The 12,292-nt window shown below is 40.3% G+C and overlaps 1 protein-coding gene and 1 pseudogene across 1 annotated transcript; one reads left to right on the top strand and one right to left on the bottom strand.

Annotated features, from left to right (window-relative positions):
- Positions 1-9,153, top strand: LOC102897798 (isochorismatase domain-containing protein 1; the record flags this gene model as incomplete). Its single annotated transcript, XM_015597951.1, is given in 3 exon segments — positions 1-240; positions 8,587-8,715; positions 8,884-9,153. Coding segments are annotated over 3 exon segments (639 nt in total), but the record flags the coding sequence as incomplete, so codon positions are not given.
- On the bottom strand, positions 6,698-6,816 carry LOC112472077 (annotated as a pseudogene).
- Positions 9,154-12,292: the final 3,139 nt, after the last annotated feature.

Below are 12,292 nucleotides of genomic sequence, written 5' to 3'. Positions count from 1 at the left end.
TCGGGCACCGTCCGCGTGCTCCTCTGCTTCTCGGTCTTCGCGCGGCCCTCGTCCGTGCGGCAGGGCGCGGGCTACCGGCTGCTCGTCCAGAAGCTCCTTAGCCTGTGCGGCGGCCAGCTCGACGTGCACCGCGAATTCGTGGTGCAGCTCTTCGCGGAGGAGTGGGGCCAGTACGTGGACCTGCCCAAGGGCTTCGGGTGAGCGAGCAGCAAGGTGTGCCTCCTGCCGCCGCACATCCAGGTGGGTCCTGCGGAAGGGCCGCGCACCCTGCCGCCGCTTCCGGTCCTCGGGCGTCCCTTTCCCCGCCGCGCACCTCTGGTGCCCCGCGCGCCTTGTCTGGTTCAAAGGACTGCGCCGCTATCGTAAGCCTCGGGGACAGCACAGAGAATGTGCCTGTCCGAAGGTGGCGGTCGCCTGCTGTCCTGGGTCGAGGCGGGGGGCGTGGGTTTCCTAAACTGGCGCGGCGCGCGCGATCGCCCCCATGTGTGTGGTCCTCAGCCACCCGCATCCTCCTGGTGTGTGTGCCAGGAGCAAGTCACAGCCTGTGGTGATCAAAGGGCTGTGCTATATAGTAGCTGTGTTTTTATTTCGGGGTGGTGCGCGACTGGGGCAGAGAGATTGTGGGAGTATTGGCCTTAGGGTTTGTTCCCCGGAGTTGTGTTCACCACATGCGGAAACACAAATTTCTGGAGTCAGCCCATACCCCCTCCTCTTCCCTAGCTTTCAGTTTCTTTAACTTAAAGCAATCATTCATTTAGCCTCTTCCTAGTTAGTAACTGTCACTGAATCTGTTTGAGTACACACTCTCTGCCTACATTGAAAAAGTCACTTGACTTCAGTACTGCAAGACCTTCTTAAATATCAACTTTAGCTAGACCACGATTTCCTGGTCGTGCTGGCTGAGAAAGTTGTCATGTCTGAGGATTATTTTATGGCTTAACATTTTTTTTTTTTTAAAGAAGCCATGCTCACATACCTCTGCGGATTGGTCCCATAAAGACACATAAGCCATGCTTGAAACAAGAGCTGTCTTCAGCTACCTGAGCTGTCAGCAGAAACTCGGTCACTTTGACAGATATTTCAGAAAGGAAGACACTAAAAAGTGACTACAGCCTAATACTGGCAATGGGGGTCTTAAAGGTCAGTCCCCATAGAACCGCTAACCAATCATGGTGCAGACAGTGTAGCACAAGCAATCACTGTGTTTTACAAGGTCACTAGCAGTGGCCGTCAGAACAAGCATGAAAGCAAACTCAGACCTCTGTGTAAATGAAGAATATATTCTAGAATATATAGTATGAGAGCCAGGATCACAGAGTCTTAAGGCCTATAGCTGGAGAAATAACAAGTCACATTATTTAAGCAGTGACTGCATGTGGCCAAACTTATGCTCTTTGTTCCTGTCTCTGGGAGAAGAGGCCTACCATCCCAGCAGCATGGCCTCACTAATGGGCCACCTTGAGTCTTCCTAAGTGACAGGCATCTATTCAAAAAAAAAAAAGAACAGCTTCAAAACAAATAATACTATGAGTTCAAGTCTGTGGCTCATTTTCCGTTCTGCTAGATATTTTCAGTCAGCATAAAAAAAGAACATGAGTGCCATGGTCAGCTATAAGGGAGGACCTCCACATGCTTTGCTATCTCCGCCATTACAGAAGAACCTTAGTCAATTCCCCATGTGAGCTGCTCTTCTGCAAAATAAAAGAGCTCGATTATTAGGTAAGGAACATGAATTGGGTCTTATCCATGTTAGCATTTACTGTGCCAGGCACTTACAGCTGCCGCTCAGATGCCTATGGAATGATCTCTATAGTCTCATCTAGCCATAAAATATCCACATCTCTAGGATTTTATAGCTGGGTTCCAAAAATATGTAGTAAAATGATGGTGAAAAGAAATATCTTTCTTTTTCTTCTTAGAGTATATACACATGTATGTGTGCATATATACATATACATAAATATATATCTTTTCTCATAGATATAAATAGGTATCAGAATAGGTATATGGATATACACGTGTGTGTGGGGGGATGTATGTGTGTTTGTGAATTCCTCCACATTATCTTTTTAAGCTGAGGGAGAAGCCTGGCTGAAGAAATCAAAGTATTATAATTACTAAAATGAGATAATATAAAAGACAAATATTTTAAAATATATAATGTATTCTATAACAGATACATTATGTAACAGATACTTATGAATTCTTGGACTATTTAGTGAGAAAAATAACATGTTTAAAAGGATGAAAGACAATAGTGCTGTTATTCTAATTATTTTAAACTTCACAACAAAAAACTATATTTTATCTCCTGTACCAAGCAAAATTTTTCAAAAGTCACAAGTAACCTGAATTATAGAATACTTTTTGAGAATGTACATTTCACATATATACATATACAGTATTTATTTCTAGAATGTATAATTAAAAGGAGTTATCAGGCCCAGGCCTTGAATTTTTCAAAATAACAAATCCTGTTTTGGGGGAGAAAAACTTTACAGATGTGGGGGGTTGCTAATTTGGCATCACATCTTGTTAGGTACCAGCCCACGCCCCGCCTCCGCCGCTCCAGTCCCACAGGAAATCATCACAAAGAAGTCTACCTCCTCAGAGTAGTTCCAGACCTCCTCAATTAGTATTTGGAGTCTTGTCTTAATTAATAGATTCGTCAAAGGTGCGTCCAACTTCTTAGGTATTTTGGCAAAGACAATCTAAATAGACAAGGAAGGATGCAGAGAGGTGGCAGCCATGAAAACTCTTGAAGACAAAAAAATGAGTAGTGAATACCTAGAAACCACAATTCTCCAAAATCTCCAGATGGACAGCAGGGCAAATTCTGGGGTATCAGAGACCATTTACCTCTCTCTAGGCTCTCCAGGGGTTGACAGTAGACTCTCAAAGCCTTTGTCCTCCGAATACAAGACCTTTACTCGGGTTAAAGTACCTGCTTTGGAAGCTTCTGTCATGGGTGCTGGGGTGATAGGCAACACAATCAATTCCACAGCTGACTATAGCTGAAGAAAAAAAAAAAACAACTAGAGAATAATCCTCAGAAAATGATGTTGAATATTAAAATATCTTCTAAGCCCGAATCCCACATTTCAGTTTGGTCTTCCAAAGAAGTGGCTTATTAGTTTCTAACTTGCTTTGTTACAGATTAATGATTTGGAGATGTTAATGATTTGCCTCATTTCATGTAATTGAAATGAGTGAAATCGAGATTTGGCCTGAGATCTTAATGTCCACAGCCTGTGCTGCATAAATAGGGAGCCTCGTACCCCGGGAAGTCACGTCACACAGACCCGTTTTAAAGTGAGTCACTATTGGCGCAGGGGTTTACTATAGCTGTGGTGATAAGATTTCCTTGGAAACACTCCTAAGTGAAGTAATGATGCCCCATGTCCCCTTCTGGACTCTCTCCCAAGCAGATTGTGCCCATTCTGTGACTATAATAGGCTACCAAAATTTTGAAAATGTCACATTTACAATTCCAAACTTGAATCATTCCGAAAGATACACAGTTTACTCACTGTAGTAGTGCCCTAGGGGGCTGCAGTAACAAAGTATCACAAATTTAGTGGCTTACACCAGGGGCTGTGGACCGGTACTGGTTGGTGGCTTGTTAGGAACCGGGCCGCACAGCAGGAGGTGAGTGGCGGGCGAGGGAGAGAAACTTTATCTGTATCTACAGCCTTTCCCCAGCGCTAGCATCACCACCTCAGTTCCACCTCAGATCATCAGATTCTCATAGGAGCATCAGTCCCTGGTCCACAAAGGTTGGGGACCACTGGCTTACACAACAGAAATGTATTATCTCACAGTTCCGGAGGCCAGAGATCAGGGTTGGTTCCTTCAGTGGCTGTGAGGAAGACCTTTCCATGCCTCTCTCCTGGCTTTTGGTGATTTGCTGGTGATCTTTGGCATTGCTTGGCTGCTAGGCCCATCACCCTGATCTCTGCCTTTGTGCTGGCAAGGCCTTCTCTGTGTTCCAATTTCCCCTTTTTATAAGGATGCCAGTCATGTTGGATTACGCACCCACCTACTCCAGTATGACCTCACCTTAACCAATTATATTTTCAATGACTCTGTTTCCAAATAAAGTCACTTTCTGAGTTTGGAATAAACATATAAATTTAGGAGGACACAATTGAACATTACTTTTATGGAGAGAACAGAACTGGTGCACAGTGCATCATAAGCAAGGCCAACCACCCTGTGTGCACCTGTCCTGAATGACCAGGGGGACTGAGCAGGGGAGGAACAGAGTCCTCGCAGATGTAGCAGTCATTGTTAGAAAATGGTCACAGCTCATGTGGTGGTGAAGGAGGGCAAATACTGTCATGATAATGGTAATATTGGAACTTGGGGATGAAAAGTCTTTTGAATATGAAATCTAAGGTCAAATCCCAGCTGTGACAATTCTTAAGAAAGTGGACAAAAAATTTATACTTGAAATTGATCCCTTAAACTCTTGCTTGAGGAAGCCAGCCATTGGCTGTGATCAACTTTTTGTGTTGAAATATGTATGTTGAAATACTTATTCTTTATGTGTGTATATGTGTAGGGATCTATGTAGATATATGAAGGTATGTATATATATATACATGTATATATTTTTATATGTGAGTTCTTCATGCTTCTTGAATATGCATTGATCTGTATGTACCTGCTACACGTTTACTTGTGATGGCATTTGGTCAAGTCCACTTTTAAGTTGCTGTCTTGTAGTTGCAACATGTAAATATTTGACTATGAGTAGCATTTTTAGTTATCTACAAGGTTTTGGCTTAAGAGAGTCAAAAGTCAAACAAAGAAATCCCTGAATTGTAGAGTCAGCGAGTAATTTAACAAAAGCTTATTCATGTGGATTTGTGGGTTTTGGGGGTTGGGCATGGTTAAGAGTTTTTCAGGGTGTTTGGTTTGTTTGTGTGTTTGTTTTGTAGCCCCACAGCCTCCTCTTTTGGTTTGTAAGGAATGGAGGTTATCGGTAAAATAGCAACTTTTCCCCCAACTACCATAACATAGGGAGGGCCATTTTTTTAAAAAATGATCTTTTTATTTTAGAATAGTGTTAGATGTACAGCAAAGTTGAAAATATAGAGAGTTCCTGTATAGTGTACCTAGATCTCCCTCTTGTTAACACATTCCTATGGCATATTTGTCACAACTGAGGAACCACCACCATTAGTACAGTACTGTTAACTGAACTCCCCACTTTTTTCAAATTTCTCTAGTTTTCCCTGATGCCCCTTTTACGTCCCAGGATCCAATCCAGGATACTAACAGATTTAGTCGTCATGTCTCCTTAGGCTCCTCTGGGCCACGACAGTTTCTCATATTTTCATTGTTTTTGATGACTGTTTTGAGGAGTATTGGTCAGATGTTTTTGTAGAATATACCTCAATTTTGGCCTATCTGATGTTTTTCTCACACTTAGACTGAGGATGTGGGCTTTTGAGAGGAAGATCACGAAGGTCATCCTCATCACATTATATCCAGGCTATATCCTATCAACATGACGTCACTGATTACCTTAATTTTGGCCGAGGCAGTGTTTGCCAAGTTTTTCTAATGTAAAGTTATCCTCTTCCCTCTGTATTCTGAGGAAGCAAATACCAAATGCAGGCCAAATTCAAAGGGATGTAGGGAGTTCAACTCCAACTCCTCGAGAGAGAATATCTAGGCGTTTTGATTCACTAAGTTATTAACAATCATCTGTGCATAAAAAGGTGCCTTGCCACCTTATCTCTATGGTTTCTTTCTTCGTTTACTGAAGATTTATAGATGGCGAGTTGCTAGACTAGAAAGATTTTGCAGGGTGGTGAGGATTTTAGGTCTGCATTTTCTGACCTCCATCGGTGTCTAATATGGCATTCATCTAATGTGGCCCCCTTGCCCAGGACAGGAGAGCTAACAGCTGAAATGAGGTACAGGGAAGCAGCAGATAAGAGGAATCTCAGGAGAACCATACGTCTGAATATTCAGGGTTTCTTTCAGATATCTAAAATATTTTGAATATTTTGACCACTTTATGTTATAGTCCTAAAATATATGATTTAATATTTTTTAAATGAGTGCTAAAATGATGTTGCAATTTATAAGTGATATATAGCTGGTGACTCATTCACTAGTGGTCTAGATTGTAGACTGAGTTGAATTTTGATCTGCTTTTATTGTATTTTGAGTCTTTTCTATGTCGGCTATCATTTCTTGCTGCTATCAGTTTGCCTGTCTCCAGCAGTTTCCTTTCTGATTTGCTGTTTATAACCTTCGGTGAATTTAGAATCCAGACAACCAGATTTGTTAGGAATACAGTGCTAGTCAGTACAGTCTGAGATTAGATCTGTGAACTCGAGATCTGAGCAAATATAAGTTGTAAGTATGTTAGTGCATGGCTAACCAACACGCTTATACAGCAACCAGGAGTTTTATTTTGCATGCTTGCTAGTTTTCACCTGCTGTAGAATGGTGAGATGGCTGAGGTGCTTTACTATAATTTAAAACAGGCCAGTTGCAGATAAACTGCTTTTCACAGTGTGCCTTAAATATATTGTGAATGACTAGGGACCTACGGTTCAAATCTATTGATTGATTGATTCATTGATTGATTGATTCATGGGCGAGGCAACCCTTGGTTGACCTCACAGATTGCAAGGACCTTGTCAGCTTACAATCCCTTATTTTTTATTTTTTTTTACACCTACAGCACCTGGTCTTCTTAGGTGGTCTCCCATCCAAGTACTAACCAGGCCCGACCCTGCTTAGCTTCTGAGATCAGACGGGGTCGGGCTTGTTCAGGGTGGCATGGCCGTAGACTGGTTCAAATTTATAAAAAGAAAATCTATAGATTTTGAACCTTTGTAACCAAGATTTAATGTTTTCTGAGAATTTAAAGTACATAGACATAAATAATACCTTAAGTACCCATATACATATCATACTCACTGCTTTGGAGGTATAATACTTGCATTAAAAATTTAAGCCAAAGATGGAATATGTAATTTAAATTTAAGCCAAAGATGGGATATGTAATTTAAGATACTTGAATATTCATTTTAATCGTACGTTATTGGCAAAGTAGGAAAACCCTGTACATAGTGTTAGAATTACAGATGGCACTCATTCTGACATGAACTTGGTGTTGGGTTTCACATACTGGGTCAATACACGTCTGTAGAGTTAGTGCCAGAGGGAAATTAAAGTGCCAGAGTCGCTCGGACCAGAACATAGATAATTAAAGTGCAAATTGATTAGAACAGTCATTCTATTAAGTATAAAAAATTCCTTTGAATGATTTACTGAATTCCTGTAGTAACTGTTTCCTGAGAGTATGCTGTGAGCAGAAGGACTAAGGCAGAGTCTAGGGCCAAGCTGGTGGCGAAGCCACTGCCATGTAATAGGGACACAGGTTCCTCTAGAAAATTATTAGTAACTATCATCTGTGGGTGGTTTCAGAGAGCGCAAAACAGGATAAGTAGAGAGGATGTTTCAGGAGTGGCTAGTAAGAGTAGTGGTATGGATTCCTTCAGGACTAGACTGAGTCTTTTACAGAACTTCCTGTAATTTGGGAAGGTAGAGAGGCACCGTGGACTTTGAAGAATCCGGTGATATTAAATTCTTGTATTCAACAGTGATTTTCACTTTTTGGAAGATCCATATCGGGCCCAACTTGTTAAGAGTAGATCAGCTACAGCAATTCATGTAAATCTTGGCAATCTCATACCCAGTTTTCATCTTAATTCATTGACTTTCTTGATTGTGAAAAATATGTTTAGGAATGCAGAATGTCTGTTTAATAGTGGTGATGTGATTGGCGTCATTTCATCGCATTTTTTTTTTTTGAACTCTAAGAAGTTATTTTGAGAATAACATTTTAATATTTCTGTCTTGATGACAGCAGAAATCCTGTGTTTGTTTCTGTTTGCTTTTTTAGTTTTATGTTCCATGGTCTCTACTACCTGTATTTTACCTGTATTTGCTAGCAATGCCATCATCATATTTAAGTTTTTACTATTGTAACATTTTTTTTTGTAAAAGTAATACAGATTTTTCAATAGCATTTGGGAAAAGTTTTTAAATAGCACTTAAAAAATATAAGAAAGGTATAAAGAAAAATGTTACCAACACTCCTGTCTATATAACTACTTGTTATTATTTTCATATACTTGTTTTTACTTTTTATTCATATTATTACATTATGGAAATATAATTGAATTGTGCTGTTTTAAAAATTAACATTAGATTATGAGTATTTCTTCTTAGATGATATAAATTCTTTGAAAACTTATATACATATGTTATTTTAATGGCTAAAAATGTTTTGTCATGTGAATGGTAAAATTTGTAAAGTCATTTCTATATTTTTGGTCCTTGTTTTTTTGCTAATTTTCATTATGTAAAGTAGTTCAGTAAACGTCTTCGTGGATAATCTTTTTTTTCTGTAATTTAGATTATTTCTTTTGGGTAGTAGTTGTAGAAACTGACTCATTCGGTCAAATAGTAGGAACATTTTTCTTCCCTTATTGACTTCCCTGAAAATAAATGTCATAATGAGTGCTAAATCATTCTTTTTCCTTTGTTTCCCAGCTCACTACCCTGGGAAATCTTATTCCTTCAAGCACTGTGTTTTTCTGGTGTGACATGCAGGAAAGGTTCAGACCAGCCATCAAGGCCATCAAGTATTTTGGGGATATTATTAATGTGGGACAAAGATTAGTATGTTATTTTTCATGATATATATCATATATACACAGATATGTACATTGCTAATTACTGTGTGTGTGTAGTTAATTTTTTCTAATTTACTGAAGCATGATAGACATTTATGTGTACACACATATGTGTATTGTTAATGGTCTTTGTGGTTTTTATTTTGTTTTTCAGTTACAAGGGGCCCGGATTTTAGGAATTCCGGTTATTGTAACAGAACAGCACCCTAAAGGTCTCGGAAGCACGGTTCAAGAAATTGATTTAACAGGTGTAAAACTGGTACTTGCAAAGACCAAGTCTTCAGTGATATTGCCAGAAGTAGAAGCGGCATTAGCAGAGATGCCTGGAGTCAGGAGTGTTGTTTGGAGTAGAAATAAGTACCTGTTATGTTTTGGACATAATATCATTTGTAGAAAACTTGATATTTCCAGAATGCAGTTTTGAATATAAAATACCGTGTAGGTGGTAATCATGATGAAAAACAGCCACTGTTTATTCAGTGTTGACTATTTGCATGGCACTGATCTAAACTCTTATATATGTTAATTCATTAAACTCTCAACAGCAGTCTTCTGGCTAAGTACTCTTGGTCTCCCTGTATGATAGATGAGGACATATCCAAACAATATAAGTATTTATTCATAGCTTTTAAACAACTATTGAACTAACATTTTAAAATGATTAAAAAAATGTAAAAACAATGAAATCCAAAACTATTGATTTGATTTACTCATGTTGTTTTGGTAGTAGGTTTTATAATAGTAGGTTTCAATAGTAGAAAGATGTAGTCTCGGGTTTAGATGTTCCTTAGATATCTCTGTGTTTTGACTTCAGTAGTGACAATGTAGATAAAGCCTATCTGCATAAATATGTCACACTAAACGCTGTTGCTGACTTGTGCACTTTTTTGCTCATTCATTATTATTAGAGCTCATGCCTAATAAAAATCATCTTTGAGCAGTCCTCCAGTGCTAATTTTAATGAGATGTCAGTCGGTAATTCTCCAAAGCTCTTCTGTCCTGTGAAGATAAGGTTGGCATCATGGCATTATTGAAATCTGCTTTCAGTGGTTATATAATCCAGTTATTGTTGGAGCATGTTTTCACTCTATATTCTCTGCTAATGAAATTTTACGAGTTACTACTTACAAAGATGGAATCCGTATAGTACATTTGCTGGTGATACATATTGCTTTTTTTTTTTTTTGCCTGTGTCACAAGTTGTTTTTGACCTGGGTGCCTTGGACCAACTCAGTTTTCCCAGTACTCTCTCAATCAGCAGTACTGCACACTCATTCTTTGTGTTAGGCACTTGGTGTGAATTCAGAAATAAACCCAGTGGCAAGTGGCATCCAAACTGAGTGGTGGTAGTCAGCTGTGTGAAGGCCAGAGGACACACTCAAACATAGAAATATAACTATGGGAGGTGAACACACAGTGTAAATATATATATATATATGCCTTACTGTTAAAAAAAAAAAAAGAAAACATTCAAATGTCATAAATATGTCGTTGTTAGTTTTTTGTTGTTGTTGTCTTCATGAGGTTAGTCTTATCAGAAACATATAAGCATATATTATTTAGCTTCCAAGACCCAGAAGGGACTAGTCCTGAGAAATTTTGAGGAAGGAAGGAAAGAATATGGTTTTAGGTGAATTTGGAAGAGCCTGGAGCAAACAAAGTTGCCTTGGGTTGAAGTGTTGGGGTTGAAGGGGAGAGAAAGAGTCATGTCAGGTGGTGATAGGGGACACGTTCTCCATTTTAGAGTTTTCATCTTAGTCTGAATTCATTATGTAGGTGTTTTAGTTTGTCCCTAAATTATGGAGAGAAATGTTAAGTTTTTTATTCTCTGACTGCGAAAGTTAAATAGCAATCTGCTATTTCCCCATCTTCTCTATTTCTGTAGAATACAACTCCTGAAGGTAATTCCTGAGCCCACTATATTGCCTGTTATGATTATCGTACTAATAAGATTTATAGTTACCACGTTATTGAAACTTCTGTGCTAGCGTCTGTGCTGTATGCTTTATTCAACAAAATATTTTGAGCACCTACTATCTGTCAGGCATTGTTTCTTTCAACCAATACTTGTAGAGTAAATGCAGAATAAAATAGAATAAAACCCTGTCTTGAACTTGATGTCCTTGTACTTCTGGGGAATCGGTAGTGTTGTTTGGAAGTGTAATGGGTTTGCATCCCCCCGCACCCCCCCGCCCTCTGAGGCTGTTGTGGTTTTGTGCTCTTGCGTTGTTCGGTTAGTGGGTCAGAGTAATCTTTCCTTTCCTTTAGCCTAGTTGGACTGAGTTTGCAAGTGGGTGGGAAGAACTTCGGAAACCTATCAGCCATGTACCTATGTGCATGAAACAGCTGGAATTTTAATTGTCCTTTTTTGGGCTAGGTAAGCAAGTTAGTTTGGGGCCAGTATTTTAGATGTCCTCGTAGCCCAGGGCGGTGGGCTGGAGCCCGCCGGTGTCTGGCAGAGCAGCTGCTGTTCTCTCTCTGCCCATGAACCCTTTCGGATTGGGCTGGGCAGGCACTGTGGGAAGGTCTTCAAGCCAGATCTAAAAACTTTGCATTTTGCTGAGCCATGACTTCCCCTAACACAGGCTCTTGGCTTGAGTATTTTTTAATTTAATCAATATTGGCCATAGCTCACTCAGTCTTGAAGCTAAGTCATATTGTATAGGTTTCAGTTTCCTGAAAGGTGTTTCTGTGCCTGGAGGGTGCCAGCCTATCCCTGCCATGGTGACCTGACCCTCAGCTTCACTGAAGATGGTTGGCCCGGAGTGGACCTGGGTCTGGTCAGCAGAGCACTAGGAAAAGCTGGCTTCTTCTTGAGTCATCAGATTTCTTCTCCAGACCTGGGAACAGATTTCTGTCTTTCCTGCCTCACTAAAGAACTAGAAAGATTAATGACAACTGACCTTTGTTGGCTCTTTGGAGTATATAAAGCACTTTTGCAGACATTGAAAGTGTGTAATTCAGATTCAGACTGAATCACCGGAAGTTCATTGATTCAACAATGAGCAGAAAGAAGGCAGGGCAGGGCAGGGCAGGGCAGCCAGCTGGTGAGGGCGAGAGCTGGTTTGAATGACTGGACGTTCACACAGCTGAGCTGCAGCTTGTCTTATGTTTATTCCCTGCCCTTCTGGCTGAAGCAAGCACACAGCCCTTCGAGATTTCTAAGGGTTTTGATATGAGAGTCAGGAGTTGACTGAAAAGCAAGGAGGAGTCTTTAAAAAAATCTGGGGTAACTCACAGTGTAGTATTTGTCCCGACATAAAGGGCACTAGCAGCCTCGCCTTTTCTTCCACTTTGCTACGTAACTTCCTGCTGTTTTTATCATTTCTTGAGAGTTCTGGTCAGCTGCTCTGCACACTCTCCTGTGCTGGTCGTTGAGGTCCAGGCTTGCTTTCTGATGAGTAGGCCACAGTTTGTACTCCCTTCTGTGTCCTTGGAGATAAAAAGGAAGAGTCTGCCAGGAACAAGGTTGGGCCTGCGGATCCAAAACCATCTGAAGGAGGATTTGCTTTCCTTCTACAGGGTTGTCCTGGCTATTCAAGTGACTCCTTTGTGACGAGACA

Source organism: Pteropus alecto, unplaced genomic scaffold, assembly GCF_000325575.1.
Source record: "Pteropus alecto unplaced genomic scaffold, ASM32557v1 scaffold78, whole genome shotgun sequence".
In the NCBI taxonomy this organism is placed as follows: domain Eukaryota; kingdom Metazoa; phylum Chordata; class Mammalia; order Chiroptera; family Pteropodidae; genus Pteropus; species Pteropus alecto.
The sequence above is the reverse complement of the archived record's forward strand: the minus strand, read 5'-3'. Positions and strand labels throughout refer to the sequence as shown.